Source organism: Crotalus tigris, unplaced genomic scaffold (assembly GCF_016545835.1).
Source record: "Crotalus tigris isolate CLP2741 ecotype Arizona unplaced genomic scaffold, ASM1654583v1 scf7180000017710.2780689, whole genome shotgun sequence".
Taxonomy (NCBI): Eukaryota; Metazoa; Chordata; class Lepidosauria; order Squamata; family Viperidae; genus Crotalus; species Crotalus tigris.
In genome coordinates, this window is record NW_024096582.1 from 738,447 (window position 1) to 762,500 (window position 24,054).

General features: G+C 36.9%; 1 protein-coding gene across 1 annotated transcript in view; it reads left to right on the forward strand.

The window, feature by feature from the left end:
* The window catches only part of DDX10 (DEAD-box helicase 10), a 151,343-nt gene that overhangs the window by 22,202 nt on the left and 105,087 nt on the right, over positions 1-24,054 (forward strand). The window contains exons 8-12 of the mRNA XM_039338594.1: positions 1,247-1,409; positions 2,694-2,778; positions 10,909-11,010; positions 14,204-14,291; positions 23,245-23,333. Coding sequence (XP_039194528.1) covers positions 1,247-1,409; positions 2,694-2,778; positions 10,909-11,010; positions 14,204-14,291; positions 23,245-23,333 — 527 coding nt within the window. The remainder of the gene's footprint in view (positions 1-1,246; positions 1,410-2,693; positions 2,779-10,908; positions 11,011-14,203; positions 14,292-23,244; positions 23,334-24,054) is intronic.

Sequence of the window (24,054 nt, forward strand, 5' to 3'; positions counted from 1 at the left end):
GTCTCACTAGCAATTTTGGGCTCGGTTGTGGTTGTAAGTCAAGGACTACCTGTAATCAGAAAGTTAGAATATTATAAAACAAGCAAAGCTGATGAAAGCATGTAAATTGTTTGGCTGCTGAATCCCTGAGGCTGGAGAGACTGTCAGGGCTATAACCTAATCACATTATTTATCAAAGTTAGCAGTTAACTTTGGCATGTAGGTAGAGGCGAGTACTCCAGCTGGACTGTTTCAGACATTTTTGTATTATATTCAGCAAAATGCATGCTTTGTTTATAAATGGACCAAACATATCGTAGCAAACATTGTCATCCAAGCATTTTATTCTATGTGAGGAAAGGAAGATGGTTTTCCTGATTTGGTGTCTTGTGAGTGTGGGTTTAAGTAAGCACTTGGCTTAAAAATGACATGTCTTTAGATCAAAGAGTGGGTTTATTTATAAAAAGGTTATTATTTTGGGAATAACTCCATCTAAATTGTGGCGAGATCGTTTTTTGAGATATTATGAAATTTAAAACAGCAACTCTCTTGGATGTAGCCATAAATCTAACTATAAATCTGTCCACAACTGAAAAGATTATGGTGACAAAAGGCCTGGCAATTGACTACCTTGCAAGATGCTGGGTCCAGGGGCAGAAACACATAGATTAGCTGAATTAAATGAGACTTAATGAGATTTCAGAATTGTAAATTCTAATCATGCGCCTGGGTTTTCCATAGCATTTGTTTTTAGGAAACATAGTGGTTTGGTTTTAACTCTCATGGTAATTTTGTGAAAATTGCTGCATGATAAAAATGATATGAAAACTCCAGGAGGAAAGGATATTTTTCTGTTTTTTCCTTTGGGAGACATGAAACCTTAGCATGCCTTTTCCTCTGGATTTTTCCATTTTGCAGATCTCTGACTTTTTCCATTTGCAAAGCTTTGTATCCCTGTGTCTAGCTAGCTGAGGTAGCAAAAGTGGCTCTTCCACCTGTTTTAAAATAGTACTAAAGACTAGAGAAAGCTGCTTCTTCCTAAGCATTCAATTATATATCATCTTTTGGGATATCTTTTAACATCTCAATCTAGCCCACCACCCTGAGTTTTTGTCTTCCATGATACTGTTAACCAAGTCCGATCCTATTTAGCTTTTCTAGCTTAGCCAAGACCGGTTAGGTAATGCTGGCCTACAATGCAATATATGTGTATTATCAACTAGTCTTGCTTATAGAACTTAGCATTGAAATTATTATTGGTTTCTAGGTTCAGTACTTGTTTAGAGTATTTTGTCGCCTTCGTCCGGGTCTCCCTATACTAGCTCTTCATGGCAAACAACAACAGATGAAAAGAATGGAAGTATATCAAGATTTTTTGCGCAAGAAATCGGCAGTTCTTTTTGCTACGGATCTTGCAGCTCGTGGGCTAGGTAAATAGCTTTGCATTCCTCCACATTCAGGGGAGTTATCTAATCGGTTTGGCCCTGTTCTTGAAAATCATTTGTTAAATTAATCATTTAAGGAAGAGACCAAGGTCCAGCTTGCTGAGGCCGAGCGGAGAACATGTTCTCCAGCAACAGACCTGTGATACTAGTCTCTATGCTTTTATTGCCTGTGTCCTTTGCCTGTGTCCTCTCCTCTCCTGCTGCTTCCTCCACGGTCATGCCCCCGTTGCTTCAAGTCCTGCTGTAACTCATTCCCTGCTAAGCAAGATTCACGTGAAAATCCAGGAGGTCAGCCAAGGAAGAGGAGGAATTAGGAAAGAACAGAACCATGCGGTCCCTAATTCAGAAAGCACCCTGTCCACATTTCTATAGGTTTAGGATTTGCATTTGTTGATTTTTCCAATCTTGTATCCCCGTGTGACAGTGGATTTCAGTTTTCATAATCTGTGGTCAGGATGATCAGATTTACCTAGTGATCAAGTATTAAGTATAGTTAATTAATTTATTGACCATACCAAGACACAACAGAGTGTAAATTAACAGAAGGATAAAGTAGGCAATAAATATAGCAGGCAATAAATAAATAAAGTAGGCAATACATATAGTAAAGTATGGAACAAAGAAAATTCAGATAAGTGCATCACCTTTACTGTACATGTGACCTCAATCTGTTCTATGAAATGAGCTCTCAGCTGAATAGTTTTAATTATAAACTTGGTAATTCTCGTGACTGGCTATATATTTACAGACACCCTGTTATTGAGATTTTAATAGGTACTTTTTGTCAAGTAAAGATTCTAAATACTGGCCTTTGCTGCTGCATATAATTGGCATTCAAATAAGATGTGTACAATGCCTTTGATATCTGGAGCTAGAGATCAAGTATGGATAATTTATTTGTATTAAAAGTTAGCCGAAATACAAATTGAATTACTTCTGAGCTATACATGCATTGAAAACTGCTGGTTTAAAATCATAAATGGCCAGTTTTACTTTTCAGTTTGTAAAATGCAAATGATTTCTCTCTCTCCATACCAAATTTAAAATTATGCCCCCTTTCATTATTTAGGAAATGAAGCTTCTATTAATTTTAATTCTATCTGTCGGATATATGTAGCTAGAATATGTGATTAATTGTACTTTGTGAACAGTCTCTTTCAATGCAGTGCCAGTAAAATAGAGCTGAGTGCAAAACTCATATTGAATATGCTGCTAGCATAGAAAATATTTTTATGTGACTGGATTTCAGATTTTTTTTTTTTTTTACAGATTTCCCTGCTGTGAACTGGGTCATTCAGTTTGACTGCCCAGAAGATGCAAATACATATATTCACAGAGTTGGGAGAACAGCCAGGTATGTTCTATGAAGTGGCTTTCCCTAACTTGATGTCCTCTGGTTGTGTTTCTCCATCTTCCAGAGATAGCCATCCAAGTTAGCTAATAGTTGTGGACATTGTAGTCCCAATATGTAGAATATATTGAAGGAAGCTTTTCAGTGCTAAGGTAAAACTATACATAGATCTGAAAAAATACTAAGGTTAGACCTGTTATTACATTAGATTGGTATTTTTCAAAATGCTGGCTGGGGAATTCTGGCAGTTGAAGTCCAAACATCTTAAAATTGCCAAGTTTGAAAAACACTGCATTAGATTATGTTATTAGCTTGTGACTGGATTCATGTACTTTGTTTAACAGCAAAGATGACCAATGCTGAAAAAAAAGTAAGGAAAAGTGTGATTGGTACTTTTAAGTTTAAATAAGAGTCATCTGAAAATGGGCAGCAAATAAATTTGATTGATTTAAATAAATAAATAAACAAACAAGATGTAGTTTAAATGTCACATTTCCTCTCCCCTCTCACTGGTATTTGGCCATTATGACAGGTGACTGAATCCTTGTAAATTAGTATTTTTAATATTAGTCTAATGAACACTTTCCTTCAGTATGAAGTTTGGATTCTTTCCCCTCCTTGGTTAAATTTATGAGGGAAACAGCTTATCAGTGAAATATTTACTTATATGAAAACCCAACACAATTCAATTTCCAAGTCTCAGGACTCTCATAGGTTATTGAAGCTTAACTTCAATAAGGTTGGAATAATGTTTGGACACTGAACTGTGCATTTTCTTGGTATCTATTCTGCATATGAATTTTGATTATCATTTAACATTGTTTTTTTTTTTTTTTGCAAATGTTGTGGAAGAAGCATAAGTTAAGCCTTATTTTTGGTTCATGTTGCTGAGATCAGATTGGCTAGAGTGGATTTATAAGTGGCATACATTAGAAATGGAGAACCTTGTATTTTATTTATTAAGCTTTTAGTATTTCTGAGAGGGTAGGGTAACAATATAGATTCTCCAGAGAACTGAAAAACTAGGGTAGATATGTCAAATGTTGTGAATGATTCGACCCATACTCAAATATAGCTTTTACTTATTGTTTTATATTTTTGTAAAAAATAAACCTTCTATAAAAACTGTGATATTTGTGGTGTTTGGGTCTCTGTTCACAGCAATGAAAATTTTATTATTTTGGCTCTGGACAGTGCATGGTACAGATATGCCTTATCATTTTTTTTTTTTTTTTTGTATTTTCCAAGAAGAGCTTATTGAAGTTCACTTGGGAAATCTTGTCTATCTTCTGATGCATTATATCTGTTTTTGTTTTCTCACCTACTCAAAAATTCTGTTTGGGCAGGTTATAGATTTATATCTCTTTCCTTACAATATATTATTTTAAAACTGTTATCTCTCAGGTACCACTGCAGTTCACTATACATATTTATAAGGCGTTATATAATGTGTTATGCACTATAATAAATACAAAAAAATATTAAATCGCCGTGAGGAGAGTTTGGCCAATTTGATAATATAGTGGAGGTTTCTCTCAGGCTTACTAATAAAAACTCAGCAATAGTTCCCAAATTGTCAACTTGGCATGGCTTGATGAGGTGCTTAAGCTTGAATTCAGCTGAAAACTCATGTTCCTGAAGGCAAGATAAATGTTTTTATCTCACACTAGGTTGGAGCCAATAAAACAGTTGATTGCTTTCTATTAACATTAAAACACCCTTTAATTTAATTCCACCACTTCTTTTTCCTCTCCTTCCCACAGTGTAATGTCGTTTTTGCCTTTGGCTTTCTACTCTTGAAGCTTGGTGACTGTTGCTTGTGGACATTACTTGCCACAATGTCCTGGGAAACTTTGGTTCTCAGCTTAATTCCTGTAACATCCTTCTCCTCATTTTTCCCCTAATCATCAGTGGCAAGATGAGTTGCCCTAATGGGGTCAAGGTTAAAATTTGTTTTCTACATACCAGAATTGGAAGAGTGACACTAAAGACTGAGTAGCTTAGCTCCTGATTTAAACATTTGGACATTCCTGGAGGTGTTTTTGTGTGGCACATCTGTATTAAGGCACAGGTGGAGGAGAAATCTCCAGTTGAAGACCCAGAAGGATCAAGGCAGAGATTTGCTGAGTAAAATAGCTGGTGGAAAGGATTGAAGCTTTTAAAGAATGTTAATGAAGATAGCCTGACAAAGATGTCAGAATTCAAGACTCTCAGGAAAGAGTAGTTTTCCCCTCTTTCCAATCTCCCTCCTAGGCTACAAGCAATCCAGGAAGTGGAAATATTGAGAAACATTGCATGAGTCAGGGAGGGAAATAGATACCCTAAAAAGCTCCATTTGAAATTATCAGGGTAGAATTCTGTGAATAATTTTGTTAAACCAAGGCCACACTATCTATTCGAAATGTACAAATTATCTACCTAAAAGCACTACAGAAATAAACACTATAATTTAGAGAAAAACAGTATGTGCATCTGGAAAGTTTATGTCCTTTCTCCTACCCTCTGACAATACCTCATTTGGTCTAATTCAGAGTGAAAGGAAAGGAGGACAGTTCTCCCTGTTACTGGGTTTCAGTGGCAATTAGAGCTTCTTTCTCTGAGAACACAATGACAGGAATGAGGAGCACTTCCGGCCTCCTCCCTTCAGTCCCCATGTCTGAATGTTGTTTATTGGCTAAAGCTAGCCAATTTCAGGATTGTCTTCAACAGCATTTTCCAGTATAGGAGCTGAGAGGCAAGAGAGAAGGCTGTCTTAGTACCTCTTTCTTCAGTCATCAAATCCTCCATCTCTTTACCCTCTGCCAAGTCCCTTTCCTCAGTGTCAGATCTCTGGCAGCTGCAGAAGCTTTATTGGGCAACTAGTCAGATGGAAACAGTGAAGGAGGCAAGAAATGAGTACATCATCTAACACTTTCAGAAATGTTCTAAGTCTGGAGAAATATACACATGCTTCTCCTTCAGTCCTCTCTAAACTCTGGAGCTTAGATATGGTACACATCCAGATCCTGCATTAAACTTGTGCCCTCCCCCTTCCCCCCGGGCGGGTGAATATTTTCCATGATGGCTGCCAGGTTTCTTGTTCTGATTTTTTTAAAATTAATATTCTGAGGGACTAGAGAGGTTGCTGATGGCTACCGATTTATTCTCCAGATACAACTATATCTAATTAAATAAATACTGAGCTAATTAAATAGTTAATAGTAAAAGAACCCACTGGATTTTTTTCACATATTTATATATTATTTATTGTTTTATCATAAAAAATAAAATACAAAACAAAACAAAATGAAACAAAACAAAAGCAAACATTCAACACTAACAATAACAAAAAATTAAAAAATAGTATACAAAAAAAAAAAAAAAGGAAAAAGTGACCAAATCTAACATTTAACATGTAGGATCCACCCTGGCTGGGTGCTGAAAAAAAAGAGAAAGCAATAAATCCTCCTCCCCTTTTGCAAATACATACATACATACATATATAAAAGAAAAAAAAGTCAACAGGTTAAGCCAAACATTACACTAATCTTCAAATCCCTCTGTTAACCATCTGTTGTTGTACTTAGCGCGTAGAAAGTCCACAAATGGTTTCTAGTCTCTTATAAAGCTGCCTAGTCCATTATCTCTAATCAAAGGAGTTAATTTCACCATCTCTACTAATTTACTCAATTTCAAAATCCATTCTTCAACAGTCGGCATCCCTTTTTCTTTTCAGTGTTTGGCAAGTACAATCTTCACAGCCGTCACCATGTGTAGGAATAGCACCCCAAATTGTTTTTCAGTTGGCTTTTTCCATATACCTAAAAGAAAAGTTTCAGGTTTCATTAATATTTTATCTTAAATATTTTTTGCTTTGTCATTGTTAATGTTTATCCAGTATGAATCCACTGGATTTCTAACACCGTTTAGCATGTTTTGGCTCAGGAACAAGGTTTTGTCTCAAAGAAATCCAATTGTCAAGGTTCCGATAGACAAGACCAAATAAATCAGAACTCCAAGGCTTGAGATTTCTTCAAAAACATGTTTATTGGTTACATAGTATCGGCATGGTCAAAAGTGAAACCAAGTCTGAAATTCCCTTCAGAAGTAACAATATTACAAAGTTGAAATTCCCACCCCAGAGCTATGCAATCAGCTACATTTCCCAATAGAAGAGTTTCATGGGCTTTCTAACTAAAAGCTTAAGCTAACTGACAGAAATGACCTTGGTTCCCACGGGACAGTAGAAATCCTCCATCCCTCTCCCAATCCTATGGCAACTTAGAATGAAGGAAATGGCTGCAGACAGGTTTGTTGTAAAGTTGACACCAATATTTTTGGACCAGTGGGCACATTGGGAAATTTGAAAGCATGCCATGGGTCTCTCATAATGAAGGGATCTGTCTGTTTCCAAAATGGCATTTAAAATAGATATTATGGGTACAAAGTGGGTAATGATAGAACCATTTATTCTAAAAGGCAAAGTAGTAAGGGTACTCTGCTCATCCCTTCTATCACTCCAAGAGGTTGATACATTTTCAGCTAAAGCACTGAGGCTCCACCATCTACCACTGCTGTTTTCTAATATGGGCTCTAGAAATATCCCCTATCCTGTCCATTTCTCATACATTATTTTAAGAGAAATCAGAAAAAAAGTTAAAACCAAATAGAGTTTGTAGCCCTGCAGGTACCATGGCAACTTTAATAGGTACATTGGAACCCATGAGTGCCAGTTGGCCTATTTCTGCTTAAGAAGAACTGTACATAAAGTATCAGAAATCCAAACAAAATATAAAATTGATTTCTGACAAGTCTTTGGTTTAGCTTTCACTTGACCTGAACTACACATTGAAATGCGAAAAAGCAATTTCCTAGCTTCAGTTCTTGTGGAATAATTTTGTTTGATCAAATAGGAGTAAAAAGATGAAATTAAATTAGGCAATATCTTATGTTCAGATCCTTTTTAAGAAGGATATAAGAGGATTGGTGTTGCTAGAGAGATCATAAGCTTTATCTTGTGGAAAGCTCATTTGATAACATATATTACGACATCAAAATAGTAGAACTATAAGTGTCTTCATGCAGAAATATTTGCAGCCATCTGGTTCAGAATTTTCTTCCATGAGATTTATTTTAATTGATATAAAACAAAATACAGTGCCACTAGAGGACAGCAGTTAGTTTTCATTTTTGGAAAGTCACATTCATGTTTTGGGGGTTTTTTTGCCAACAAATGACAACATACTTTAAATGCTTTACACATATACCTAAGCCTCAGTGCCCGGTTTATACATTGCACTCAGCTTGACAGCAAACATGCTGGCTTGCAACTGATGCAAGCTTTATTTGCTGGGGTGTAACTAGAAAATTTAGCCTAGCATAGCTAAATCTGATTTTGAACCCACAAGCAATTAGAGAATGAAGTCATGATGTGTTTTAGTTTTAGTGTCTGATTTCTTCCAAGTAGATTAAATTGGAATGCTGCATTCAGCCATTATGCCTAGCTTGGTAAGCATGAAACAGCATTTGTTAACCATTGTTGTGCCTAAATAACAACAACAAAAATATTTGTTGGTATAGAAGTGAGTAGCATGAGAATTTTTTTAAAAATGCTATGTTCTTAATCTCAAAAGAAGCAGAGGGTGATAAAGAGTGTATAAATTATTTCTCACACTGATAAAAAAAGACTAGCGGCTACCAAAACAATGAGTAGATGCAGACTATCCTTTCACTACAAGAAAAAAAAATCTAATTTTGGTAATGAAAATGTGGTAGGTAACCGATGAGCTTTGCAGTAATCAGCTACCTATATAATGGTGTGTCATACTGCCATCTAAAGTAAGATTCTCTTTGGAATTCTCTTATTCTTCCTTTAAATAAGGCTATTAATCAAAGCGTTTAGATTAGACATGATTACAAAGAAGGAAATCTGGCAGTCAGCAAGATTCCATGACCATTGGTTAGATGTATTCAAGGATACCACTCAGTCTGATTAAGTCTTTTAGAACATTAATGGATAAACTGTCTATAATGAATGTAGCTGTGGCCTGAGGGATTAATAAATTTTAAAGCTGTGTGGAGTTCAATTCCCAGAATTCTCTAGCCGGCATGCTGGAAGTTGAGGTTTGCACATCTTAAAGTTATGAAGGTTAAGAAACATTGTTTAGGGCATTAAAATTTCTTTAATTCTTAGGGTGGGATCTCTACAGAATAACCTCTACATTGGGTTATATAGATAAAAACAACCTAGTTTAGATTTTCACGTAATAATATTTGTGAGGTTGTTAGTGGAAGCACACGGTTGCCGTTTATTGGAATGAACAATTATACAATGATATTTATGCATGTTTTACATATTACAAAATAATAAGCACAGCTTTTGAGAGATTTTGAGCATGAAGCAGAGGATCTTCATCCATTCCTTAAATTCCAAATTTACTGTTCTTTGCTTGGAGAATGGAGAATCATACTGTATATGTTCTTCTAAATTTTGTGTGCCACAAAATGCTCCTTGTCTCTTTGGCTTACAGTTTGAGTAGATATGTTTGTGAATATACCACAAATATAGTCATTAAATAGTACATTTTCTAAAGAAAACCTAACAAGCATTTGCTATTCACAAGACTAACAGAACAATTGATGCTGTGGTTGGGTGATAGCAATAGGGTTCATTGATTTCCAAATATCAAATTTCATTGATCAGAGAAAAGAAGAATGTTGTCCTAGCATAGCTGACTCAGGAATTCTGGGAGTGAAGTCCATGAGTCATAAAAGAGCCAAGGTTGCCTACCCATAGCCTAGGCCTTGGTGATGCTCAGGGATAGGAAAAGAATGATTTAGTACCTCGTTCATTTCTTTTTTCTCTGAAAAAACCCACAGATTTAACAAGGCATCTCAACTATGTTCTGTCTGCCTGCAATGATCCAGGATCTTGGTATTATGAATAAGTTGAGTCTTGGTGCACTGCAGTTTATTGCTCTGCTTTGCTTCTGCTAAATAAACCATATAACTTACCATGATTTTTGATTCCAAGGTCTTGAATTGTTGCATCCTTTTAATAGCCAGAATAGGAATCTTCATTCTTGGCTGAAAAGCCTGACTTGTTTGGCAGGAACAATTTTTGTTCTTTTGGTTGGTTTAAATCAAGGATTTTCAACCTTGATTGAAAATGAATTCTGGGAGTTGAAGTCCAAAGTCTTAAAGTTGCCAAGATTGGACACCTTTGTTTACATCAATGTGCAATCTTTTTTCTGTCATGCCCTTTGTTTTCTCAGGGGCTATGAAATGGGAGCTCATAAATGGGATTAAGGAGATTTGAAGGTGGAACTAGAGGTAGAATTGGGCAAGATGGTCTTTTTTTTTTTCCCCTTCAGCAAGGAGGCTGAAGGGGAGAACCAGTTATTCCTGAGATGTAAACTGATTTCTAGTATACATGTTTTAAAATCAGACCAATGGATGGCCTTCAGTAGAGCATATTCTTGGTAATGGCGAATTCAGATGGGAGAAAATGAACAAAATGCACTGACGCTACTCGTTTAACATGTAGAGGAACAGGCAGAATTTTTAAAACAAAACAAACCCAAAATTAAAATGGTGTCAGCTGAGATTGCATCAGGCTTTGTGGTATCCTCCATCCTTCAATTCTTTTTTGCAAGAAGAGCCTGACTGTGAAGCTCCCATTTGCACCTCCCAGAAATGCTGGGAAGAAGGTGGTCCTTGAGTTACAACCATTTGTTAGTGACTGTTTGAAGTTACAACAGCACTGCAAAAAATGACTTATGACCGTTTTTCACATTTATGACCATTGCATCATCCCTATGGTCATGTGATTAAAATTCGGATGCTTGGAAACTGGCATGTATTTATGATGGGTTGCAGTGTCTCAGTCATCTGATCACCTTTTGCGGCCTTATGACAAGCAAAGTCAACCGGGAAGCCAGATTCGCTAACAACCAGGTTACTAACTTAACAACTGCAGTGATTCACTTAACAACTGTGGCAGGAAAGGGCGTAAAATGAGGCAAAACACACCTAATGACTGTGTCAATTTTGGGCTCAGTTATGATCATAAGTTGAAGACTGCTTGTAATTACTTTCTGGAAAGCTCGGATTTGAAGAAAAAAATTGCTCTTCTCCCCCCCCCCCGTTACATAGATACAAAGAAGGTGGTGAAGCTCTCCTCGTTTTGCTTCCTTCAGAGGAAAATGGCATGATTCAGCAGCTGTCACAGAAAAAAGTTCCTGTCAGCAATATCAAGTAAGTTCTTTTCCATTTTATATATAACTTAGTTATGCGTTTGAAACCAAAAGTGATTTCTTTCCTGTGAGACCGGGTTTTTTTCTTCATAAAAAAGATTTTTAAACTTAAAAATGATGCAGAGCACAATGAGAGTATCCATTGGCAACACATTCCATCATTTATTTTTACAAATAATATGAACATTTCAGATCATCTTATTTCCTGGGAAAGCAAATAGAGAAAATGGTCTTCCATTATTTCAAATTTTTGGAGAAATGGAGGTCTGTAAATACAGCCTGACCTTTCTGTGCAATTTTACCTTTTTTCCAAGCAAAATGATGTGATCTGCCAACACTTAATCTGTTTAGCAAAGATAGAGCTGAGACAGTGAACTCTGTCAGTAGCAAAATTACATGAAATGTGAGATGATTTGGACACTGTGTGGAAGGTGTATATGGCGTGTGTAACATTAACATCAGTAATATATTTTTCTTTTTTAAAATTGGTACCATTAGCCAAAGAAATAAAATTGGAGAGAAAAAAATGGCCTCTGCCACTATTAACTCCTGCCAAACACCCACATATGCTTTTAAAATCTATTATTGAAATATAATACTTTTTGAAATAAATATACTCCAATCTTTGAAAAATTGAACATTTGGTAATAGTGGCTGTAGTACACAGTTCCTATACTGCTATATTAAATGCTCTCCTGAAATAGGGCTGTGTTAAATTTATAGCCTTTTTCCTCCAAGCAAAGCTCAGTTGATAGCACCAGTAGTCTCCTGCTTTACTTCTAATGACATCAGTTTTATACCTTCATGCATACAAAACTAATTGCCATTTGCTACCTAATATCCAGTAGCTCAATATGCATAAAAATTAGTTCATATGCTGCACTGACTTAGCTGTTCACTTCTGATAATGCTGTTTACAGTGCTTTAAATCATGGATGATAAAGTGGGAGTGCAGTGAAGCTTGCAGATTCTTGTAAATGGCTCCTTTTTGTCTTCTTAAAGGAATTTAATTATTTTCAAAAGCCATTTAAATAACAGAGCTGTGGCTTGTTATGCTTATTTTTGCCGCGGAACTAATCCAGGATTGTTTGAATACATAAGAATATTCTTTCCTAAGTCTGGCTAAAGCCATCTTCTCTTCAAAGGTTGTAAATGATAAAAAAGAGCTAGTGGGGTAAATATATAATATTCACATTCTAAAAGTGAGAGAAGAGAAAGATAAGGGAATTGTATGGCATCTTTTTGAGATGAATTGTTAAGGTTGGGGAGTTGGCTTGGATGCAAGGCTTTTATAAAACTTGATGTGTCCATCTTGGTCTTGCTGATCAGTTGCTGGTTGCACTGGATTTTGGTTTTAGACTTTGAATATGGATGTGAGATAGAACATGTTTAGGAAATTACATAGTGGAGTATAAGGAGAGACTATTTACAATGCAAGAAAGTGAGGACCGAGGGAGGAATTGGGGGTAAGACAAGAGGCTTAAATTCTCCAGCTGCTTAAGTAAATACATTTCTGAGGTTAAAAAGTAAAGAATCAGGCACTTCTTCTCTTTGTAGTCTAAGTCAGAGGTTCCCAACCTTTTGGGCACCAGGGACCGGTTCCGTGGAGAAAGGTTTTCCTATGGACCGGCAGGTGCGTGGTTTTGTGTGCTGCCTGCATCCCGTGGATGGGGCTTTGCTTGTTTGTGTGGATCAGTTGCTGGCTGATCCGTGGCCTGGTACCGGTCCACAGACCGGAGGTTGGGGACCCCTGGTCTAAGTTGCTTGTGTGTCTTGGATTTTTAAAATATAATAATCCAAACAAATCAAACCTTTTGGTATATCTGCTTGAAACTTTACTTTTTAAAAGGTGGATAATCTCAAAATGCTGATGCTGGATGAATGGATCCTTATGTTAAGATTTTTTACATAGTTCCTGAAGGATTTTTGTCCAAGGAATGTCAGACCTCCTAGAAACTAGAGAGAAGCTGCAGTTGCTCAAAATAATTACATGTAGTCCTCAACCTACAACAGTTCATTTGATGACCATTCAAAATTACAGTGGCACTGAAAAAAGTGACTTGTGACCATTTTTCATACTTATGACCATTGTAGCAGCCTTATGGTCGTGTGATTTACATTCAGATGCTTGACAACTAGTTCATATTTATGACGGTTGCAGTGTTCCGGGATCACGTGATCACTACCTTCTGGAAAACAGTGGGAAAGCCAAATTCACTTAACGGTGTTACTAGTTTGCAGTGATTCATTTAACAAATGTGGCAAAGAAAAGATGTAAAATGGGGCAAAACTAACTTAATACATTTCTCACTTAGCAGCATAAATTTTGGGCTCAATTGTGGTCCTAAGTCGAGAACTCCCTGTACTATTAAAAAATAAGGTGGCTGCTTCCCTATCTTAGAAATCTTCATTCCATATTCTTTAGTGCTCTATACACACATAAAGAATTGTCATTTGAATGATTTAGTATGTTTGTTTTTGGCACAGATTCTATAAAGTCATCTAGAACCAGTTTTTTGTTTGCAAGTGAACGCTTGCTTTGGGTCACTGAAATGGCAAAAAGCAAGTTTAACTTGGAATAGGCTGCCAGCTAGAAATTCTGTTGAAGCAAATATTATTTATAAGGCTATAGTGCGGCATTGTGTTGTTGAACTGACTTATCCCCTGATTCTTTGATGGAGAACCACTTTCCATTTGTGTGTGCATAGTTATGTTTGTGAATTTGGAGTTCTGTTGAGATTTTTCAGGTTTAGAAACATTCTAGTGAAACTATTTTTAACCGCTTAAAAGAAAAATTCTCTTATGAGAAACCTCAGTATGAAAAATTGCTGTTAAATATTCAGCTCTTTCCTTCATAGGAGCTTAGTCTTTTATCTTTTTATAAGTAGAAGAAGATATATAATGTTAATTCTGTGGTTTGATCTTGGAAGAATGATTTTCTCTTCCAGTTCAAATTGTTTTCTGGGTAAAAAGACGGAGTTGCAGCTTTTGTTGTTTCCATTTATTAATTTTAAGAGAACAGTCTGCATGGCTGATATGATTTCAACTGTATATTGTTCACAGTAGTTTTTATTCCTCAGATGAAGAAGTATTTCTTCTATGAACAGGAGATAAGTCTTTGTAGGCCTTTTGGAGAAGATAGGAGAACATTTCTGTGGTTTACCTGTTTTCTCTATGATTCTCCACTCTTCCAGAATCAATCCTGAGAAACTTTTAGATGTCCAGAAGAAACTGCAGTCCTTACTGGCTCAGGATCAAGATTTGAAAGAACGTGCACAACGGGTAAGGGCACAATGGCTAGTCCACTGATACGTAATTGGCATGATCGTAGAATCTCTTTTTTTAGGTATATAAGAAATATTAATCTTGAATAAGATTTTTTGGTTTTATGGGTTATAGGAGATCTGAAAGGACATACAGTATTTATTTTTCAGCTGCCTGTTCTTTGACTAAAGTAAAAAGGTATCAGAAATTAATTGAAATTAATCAGCAGTTCATTTATTAAATTTATTTATTAAGGAAATTTATATTGTTGCCCAGCTCACACATAGGGGACTCCAGGGAGCTCCCAACATTAAAAAAATCACAACATAAACATAAACCCATTAAAAAACCCAACCCCCAGTATAATTCTTAGACAATTGCTGTCCTCAGACTTAATACTCTAAAAGGCACTACATACAAGGAAAGGATCTGGACAGGGAAGATAGTAGGCAAATGAGATGATGGTAGTTGGTTCAAATGGATGAAAACATACATACCTTTCAGCAGTGGTGGGATTCATTGCAATTCAAGGTGTTGGTTATCACCTTTAAAGCCCTTCATGGCATAGGACCAGGTTACTTACAGGACCGCATACTGCCGCACAGTTCCCAGAGACCGGTGAGGTCCCACAGATTGGGCCTCCTTCAGGTCCCGTCGGCCAGACAATGTCGGCTGGTGGGCCCTCGGGGAAGGGCCTTTTCTGTGGTGACTCCGACCTGGTGGAATCAACTTCCCCCCGAGATTCGAACTACTGCCACCCTGCCGGCCTTTAAGAAAGCCATTAAAACTCTCCTGTTCCGGCAGGCCTGGGGCTGATGTCCCCGGGGTGGGTGGGGGTGGGATATGATCGGACACGCTGTATGAATGTATTTATTTTATTGTTTTTTTGTCATATTATTGTTTTAAATTTTGTACGCCGCCCTGAGTCCCTTGGGATTGGGCGGCATATAAATTTTAGAAATAAATAAAATAAAATAAACAGGAAAGGTATGCTCTGGGTCCCTTCTGCTAGAGAATGTCACCTGGCAGGTACCCAGAGGAGAGCCTTTTCTTGCAGCACTCATCATCTGGGACATCACTTCCCTGAATAATAGACTCTACTAGCTTTAAAAACCTGGCTTGTTGCTGTGCTTGGGTTCACATTAAATTAAAAGAAAAAATATTTTTGTTCCCTGAAAAGAATGTATGAACTGATTGAAAAGAAAGAGTAGTAGATTATATAAAGGGAAAATTGGTCTTCTTGAGCTCTGAAGCTTAGAAAAAATGGCTAAGATTTGGAGAATGTATGTTATGATTAAAAAAAACCTCTTCCTGAGACATATGAAAGTATTTAATAATAATAATAGTAGTAAAGTTGGAAGGGACCTTGGAGGTCATCTAGTCCAACCTCCTGCTCAGGCAGGAACCCTACACCATTTCGGACAAATGGCTGTCCAGTCTCTTCTTAAAAACTTCCAGTGTTGGAGCATTTACTGCTTCTGGAGGCAGGCTGTTCCACTGATTAATTGTTCTCACTGTCAGGAAGTTTCTCCTTAGTTCTAGGTTGCTTCTCTCCTTGATTAGTTTCCACCCGTTGCTTCTTGTCCTGCCTTCAGGTGCTTTGGAAAATAGCTTAATTCCCTCTTCTTTATGGCAGCCCCTGAGATATTGGAATATGCTATCATGTCCCCCCTTGTCCTTCTCTTCGTTAAACTAGACATACCCAATTCTCGCAACCGTTCCTTATATGTTTTAGCCTCCAGTCCCCTAATCATCTTTGTTGCTCTTCTCTGTACTCTTTCTAGAGTCTCAACATCTTTTTTACATCGTGGTGACCAAAACTGGATGCAGTATTCCAAGTGTGGCCTTACCAAGGCATTGTAGAGTGGTATTAATACTTCACGTGATTTTGATTCTGTCCCTCTGTTAATGCAGCCTAGCACTGTGTTGGCCTTTTTGGCAGCTGCAACACACTGCTGGCTCATAATTTAAGAATTAAAAGGACAGGATTTGTTTCTTTTTTCCCCACTCACTCTACCTTTTACCAATAAATGTTCACATCTTTGCATAGCATGTCAAAACTTGAGGCTTCTACGCATACAGAGATATAGGGAGCTACTTTATTTGATGGCATCTGTTGCTCCATTGTAGCTTGGTACTGTTAATTGTGATTGGCAATGAATCGTAACCTCCAGAAGTGAAGCACATTTCATATCATCTTCTATCTTATTCTTTTAGCCTAGTAAAAGTTGGTCTTGGGGAAAGAGTAGAAGACCTTTCCTTTCTTTCTCCTGAAACTCATGCTGTGATATAAGCAGGTTTTCCTTGAGTCAGACTAGGCTCCTCATGATTTGCATGAACAAATTCATGTTGTTTTCTTGGAAGAGGTTTTCCACTGTCTTTTTCCTTGTTGTTTGTTTGTTTGTTTTGACTTTCTGGTTGACTTTATCATCCTGGAATTTCCTGCTGATCTCCATCTAACCTGGACAAATTCCATTTAACTTTTTCAGGCTAAATAAAACTAGCCTAGGACAGCCACCTGCTGTGACTTTTATGTGGTTCACCTTTGAGCTGCAAGTGAGGATCATACAGCAAATTGATTACCTCCTATGTTATTATTAGTTCAGAAAAGATCCACATTAAAATGGTACAGTTCACTTTGCATTTGTTTTTGGTGTAGCAAAAACATGCATTTGGCATCATATACCCATATATACTGCATATCCATAGATATTGAGAATCATTACTTTCCAATTCATGAATAATTCTGATGTAGAATGTCACAAAGTTCAAATCTTTCTTTAAATTAATACATTTGAGTAAAAATGAAAATTATTGAGATATAGAAGATAGAATATTGAATATCCCTGAAAAAAGTGTGAAATTATACCATGTTTTGGTCATCATGTGTGTAATTACTTTTTTCAACTAAGCTTACTTTACTAAATAAAATGAAGTAGAATCATGTAGAAAATTTAGTCACAGAATCCCTTACTTAGTTCAGGAATCCAAATTAATGCATTCCAAACAAATGGCTGTGTAGTCCGTACTTGAACATATTCAATGACTTGTATTAATACGGAAACAGCTACTGTTCCAAGATCTCTTTTGCAAGTGCTATTAACAAGCCAGATTCTTCCCACTCTACACCTGTGTTTTTGATTTTCATAACTAAAGCTGGCAAACATATCCAACAGGAAAACTCCTGTTTTCCTCACAACAATCCTGTGAAGTGTGTTGGGCTGAGGGAGAGTGACTGGTCCAAGGCCACTCAGCTGGCTTTCGTGGCTAAGGCAGAACTAGAACTCATAAGCTCCAGGTTTCTAGCCTGGTGCCTTAACCACTAGTCTGAAGTGGTCTTCATGATATTTATTTCATCTCTCATTCCGCTTCTGTGAAGAGTCTTGGATACATAGTCTTTGAGCTTGCTATATGCACATTTAATTATTATTCAATCCAAATCACTTTTAAGTGGCTTGCTGATCAGTATGGAATGGGTAGCCTGTAAAATGCATTGCAGGAATTAGAATTTGATTTATTCCCACAATCCATTTGGAAAGCTGATTTAAAAAAAGGACAAGATTCATCTGACAAGACTTATTCTTCAAAAATGTATGCTGATATTTAGTAATAATCATTACTTTTAACACATTTAAAATTAAGTTTTAAGATTCACTCCAGAATATTTCCAGGTATTAATGACAGATTGGTCTATAGCAGCGGTCCCCAACCTTTCTGGTATCAGGGTTCAGTTTCAGAACAAAATTGTATTTCACGGACTGGGAGCGGGAGGGGGGGATGGTTTGTGTGCAACCTAGATCCTGCTCATGGGCACATGAAGCTTCACTTTCTCACCTGCTGCTTGCCCAGCCCAGTTCCTAACAAACCATGGACTGATACCAGTCCGTGGCCCTGGAATTGGGAACCATGATCTATAGTTTCTGAAAACCTTGTTTTTTCTCTTTTTTAAGATAGAAACAAAATTTCCTCTCCTTCAGTAACCTGGCACTTCATATCTCGAAGATTTTTCACAGATAATATATAAATCTTTGGTCAATCTATCTGCTTAGTTTCTGCAACATCCTAGGCTGCAATTTATCTTGTCTGAAGATTTAAATTCACTCAGACTAAGCAGATATTCCTGTGTCATATTTCCATCAGTCTCAAGCTTCAAGATCTTCATTCTGCCCTTCACACTTTATTTTTTTTTTGTTGGAAGAGACTGAATCAAAATAGGTGAATAGCTTTGCCTCAATAGTAGCAAACAACGCTAGTTGAATTCATCTCAACCTGGACACCAACATTGGGACAGTCAAAAGGGAAGTATATTTATATAGATTCTTTTTAATTTGTAGAATCTTCATGATAGAAACAGACATGTGCAGAAATGAGGGCCACAGTCTGTTTGCTTGATCTAAATCAGGGGTTCTCAACCTTGGCAACTTTAAGATTTGTGGACTTCAACTCCCAGAATTCCTCAGCCAGCTTTGCTGGCTGAGGAATTCTGGGAGTTGAAGTCCACAAGTCTTAAAGTTGCCAAGGTTGAGAACCCCTGATCTAAATCTTTCCTGGCTAGTTAAATTAACTAAATCAAACTGGTCCTATGATTATAAGAGGTGACTAATGCCTTTTTGAGTGATGGATGTTTCCCAATTGCTTAAAGGAAGCAGTCATATGAGCTTTATTGAAAAAAAAAACTATGAACATGAAAGAACCTTGTAATTAAAGGGAGTCTTTAATCTTCCATGTCTAGGAATATGATTGAAGAAGTTGTAGTCTTGTACTTGCAGATTGGGATCCCTTTTAATTGGGGATTCACCCAGGATATAGTAGTGAGATTACATTAGTTGTCTTTGTAGAGATCCTGCTAGTTTCATTGGATTGCTTGGCACATACAAATAATAAGTTTTATAATTTACATTTTAATTGATGTACTAGACTGTCTATCCCACTTTCAGTCTTTCAAAGTAGTCCAACCAAGAAGCATACCCAAAAGTACTGTTCTAAGTTTATTGTAAGGTTACATTAACAATATCTTACAAGTCTGAAAAATGCACTCATCCCCCAATTGCCTTTATAGCCCAAGGAACTAGGGAGCATCCCTTCTGAGGTGTTTGTACATCCCCATTTCTTCTACAGGCTAAGCTGCCACTTAATTCACCACTATGCTGTCTGCAACTGTTCTCCCATCTCCCAATTCTACATCCCGTAACATTAACACAACCAATGGCCTGACAGTACTACTGGAATTGATTTCACCACACTTGAAAGGCATCATATTGGGGAAGGTGACAACAGCACTGTTCTCTAATGATGCTATAATTCTGCCTTCAGGTATAATGATAGCAAACTGGGAAAATGAAGTGACAGTGGTAGTTTAGATACAGAAACATCAAACAGAGTTTTGGACATGTAAAATAGTAACATCTTTGAAAGCAATTTTGTCTTTGAAACAGTCAGATTGTTCACTGGATTAGAAGCCCTAACTTTATGGCTTCTAGAAAGAGTACAGAGAAGAGCAACAAGGATGATCAGGGAACTGGAGGCTAAAACATATAAGGAATGAAGAGAAGGACGAGAGGTGACACGATAGCAGTGTTCCAATATCTCAGGGGTTGCCACAAAGAGGGAGTCAGGCTATTCTCCAGAGCTCCTGAAGGCAGGATAAGAAGCAACGGGTGGAAACTAATCAAGGAGAGAAGCAACCTAGAACTTTTCTGACAGTTAGAACAATTAATCAGTAGACCAACCTGCCTCCAGAAGCTGTGAATGCTCCAACACTGGAAGTTTTTAAGAAGAGACTGGACAGCCATTTGTCTGAAATGTTATAGGGTTTCCTGCCTGAGCAGGGGGTTGGACTCGATGACCTCCAAGGTCCCTTCCAACTTTATTGTTGTTATTGTTGTTGTAATTGAATAAGAGGAGCAGGTTCTTTCTTCAGAAGAGTCTTTCTGAGAACTGTTTTCAGGCTTGCATAGTTGTATTAGTTGGCAGTAAAATATTGTTGATTTAGTACCTGAGTTAGAATTACCTTGCCAGAAAGAGATAGACAAGACTTACTGAATGAAAAAAAATACAATAAGCTTCTTTCCTCCCCATTTTATCAATGCCTTCTAAAGCAGCCTTTTAAAAGAAGAATACAATGGAATGGAGGGGAATAATTTTGGAACTTCAGGATATTGATGAGACAAGGTGAGACAAGGGCTTTTGTTGTAGTTGACAGATCTAGTGATAGGTCTGCCCAGTAAATCCAGTTTTATTGCTATATTTAAAGCCATTCTTTTATTGCTGTGTGATGCTGAAATTACAGTCTGTTCTTCCTTTTTGTTGAATAAGATTGCAGTATCTCTCCGAAAGTGTGAATAGAAGCTAAATAACTTTTGACAGTCTTCACCTGCCTAGAGTTTTCTTGGGTTTCCAGGATCTTTTAGGATAACCTTGCCCAATCTAATTACTTCCTGATGTGGAGATTTCACATCCAAAATAACCCTAAATTTGCAGGTCAGCTTCCTATCTTAATATTAGAAATAAGAGATGCTTTTAGACTGACATTATATGCAAGTATAGTTAACTGGAGTTTAGAATTGGAATTAGAATTGGGTAAAAGATTCTCTATACTAAATATTGGTGTGAAAATTCTCATAACTAATAGGAGGTTAAAGGATTGCAAGAGGAGGAGAGGAAATATCTATAATTTTGTTCCCATTTTTTAACTGATTAAAAGACAGTTGATCCATTACATCTGCAGCACTCTAAGGAGAAAACTATTATTATTTTCAATTCATATAGTTCTGTATGTGAATATTGTTATATTTAGTGCCTCTTCCAAATGGCTGTGCTTTTATATTAAAATTACCATATATCCAGCATTTTCCTATCAAACGCTGCAGCTCTGTAAGAGATATTACAGTGGAATAGATAAAATGAATTTTGAATTCAGTCAAGCTATATCACTGTGACTTGTAATTTTCGCAAGCAGATTAAACGTCTGTATTATTGTGGTATTCCTGTTTCAGAAAGTGTTAAATTTCCCACCCTATCAACTATAAAGGTTACTTATTGTTTAATGGTTATGTAGCATGTAGTTTATAATTTTTACTGAACAGAATACTTAAAATCAGCAGTAATAATATTATATTACTATACAGATAGTCCTTGACCTATGATCACAATCGAGATTAGAATTTCCAAAGCTAGAGAAGGTGGTTGTTAAGTGAATTATGCCTCATTTAGGGCTGCAGATTTCCAATTGCCCTTTTAGCTGAAATACATAACTTTTTAGTTTCTGAATTTCCTGTCAGAATTGAACAAGGGGCCACCTGCACAACCATGTTCATAAGATCTCATGAAAAATGACTGGTGGGAATCATCAAAACATTTTACTGTAGTCATCTGGAATAAGGTGCTTATGATGGACAAAAAGTGCAAAAGACAGTGAGGTACTGCAGATGGCTCTGTTCAGTCTTTTGAGTGATACTAAACAATGTAATGAATTGATAATAAGTCTTCATTTAAGGTTTGCTGTTAGCAGAAGAATGAATGAGAATTTCCTATGTGGGCTATATAAATTTCCTATGTGGGCCAAATAAAAATTACTGAATAGTGTTGCGGAAACATAAAACAGTATGGTTAGAATTATACACTTGAGTTACCAGCCAAATGAAAGGGCATGCTGATAGCAGCAGGTTACTCAGTTTTATAGAAATGATTTTCCAGTGTTTTATTGCAGCCTGGAAACCATGAAACCCAAGCAAAACCTGTTACTGTTTTTTTGTTGTTGCTGATGCTTCTTTTAAGGGCAAAAATATTGTGTATTATAGTTTCTCTCAATAGCTTAAGATGATTTCCAAGGACAGTCAAATGCCTTCAATTTTAAGAAATAATAAAAAAGAATGAAGGTTGTTTTGAAAGTCAAGTGAAGAAAACCCAAAAAATATCCACTGGATGGAATTGGGCAGAGATGCCACCAAAAATGTGAATATGCACTTAATATAAGCCAGTGATGGCGAACCTTTTAGAGACTGAGTGCCCAAACTGCAACCCAAAACCCCTTATGCATCGTTGAGTGCCAGGTGGATGTGGCCCATTGGCTGGGTGTTACTAATTGGATGGGCATGGACAATTGGGTGGGCGTGGCTGCGGTGGTAATGGCAGACTGGGTGGGACTAAAAAGTTCAATCAATCAATTCCAACTTTGCAAGATCTTTTTTTTCCTGCGAGAAGTTGAAATTGACTGATTGAACCTTTTTTTTTTTTTGCACATGGCGGCGGAGGCCTAAAGCGAAAAAGTTTTATAAAACCCAGCTGAAGGCCTAGGACTGTGGCGACGGTGCGCGTGCCCACGGAGAAGGCTCTGAGTGCCGCCTCTGGCACCCGTGCCATAGGTTCGCCACCACTGATATAAGCACTACCAAAATATTAAAAATGCATATACAATAGTAACCTATTCATGCATAAAGTTTAATCATAAGAACTTAGTGATACTGAAGAAGGAAGGCTGTGAATTATACTTGGTTTTTGAACAATGTGCGGGGTTTATACTTCAAAAATTATCCAGAACAAAACCAAAACAAGATAGTTCTCTCATAATGATGGTGATTGGGATCAGAATTTTCATCATTAAGCAATACAGTTGTAAAGCACAACATCATATGACCAAGTGCTTATTGACAGCAGTTCTGGCAATTCCTGGTTACTGTCCTTATGGAAAACACAGGTTGTTAATTAATTCTGTGATGGCAACTTTTGACTTTCTGCTGGCTTCCTCCTTTGACTTTTCTTGTGGGAAACTGGCAGAGAAAATAGCAAATTATGACGAAACCATAATGAAAAAGGGTATCTTGATTTTGAGTGTCATAAATATCAAAGAGGAGTTTATAAGCTACTGTACTCTTAAAGATAATTAGCTTAAGCTGTGCATCTGTTACAATTCTTTAATATGTTGAATCCTTTTATTCTGTGCTTTGAACAAGTTTTTTTCTTTTTTTCTTAGTGTTTTGTTTCTTACCTACGATCTGTCTATCTAATGAAGAACAAAGAAGTCTTTGATGTGTTAAAGTTATCCATTGCTGAATATGCCCTGTAAGTGCCATTAATTGTAGATGCTACATAAAAACTGTACATCCTTTTTTACAGATTTCTTTTGAACTGCGCAGATCAACATTGGTTCACTGATTAAAATTAGCAATGAAAATCAGTTTGTTAAAACTGGAGATTAGCCAAATAGAGCTAATGGAAATGAGGTGAAAAAGCAATAAATGAAACCTTAATCGTTTTGTGCTGGCTGTTAAAACCCAAAAACATGGGTGCCAATTTTTAATTTTTTTAAGGTGTCTTAGAAGTCCTCATTAGTTAGTCCTTGCTTCACGGGAGAGTTCTTTCCGTTCATGTGTAAGGTTTTAGATTTGGTTCTTGTATGTTCTTGGAAAACCGTTCCCTAAAGCTTTAAGAGCTATTGCCATTCAGTGATGATAATCCTGCACTATTTTATTTATTTATTTGCTTTTTATCTTGCCATCAGTTGCGATCAGCTGAATGTAGCATAGATCCACACTACATATACATAATTCCATTCATTTACAGCTTTTATCCTTCCTAATTTATTCTTATTTTCTAAGATCCCTCTCTAATACCCTGACTTCACTTGCACACCCCCCCCAAAACAAACCTTCTCCCAAAAAATTATAAATTGACACCAGGATCAACAGCAAATTTGCCATGTCTGACTGTCTGGTGTGTGCCTACCAGATGTCTGCTTACACACAGTCCTCCCTGTTTTATGACCATTCATTTTACAACCCTT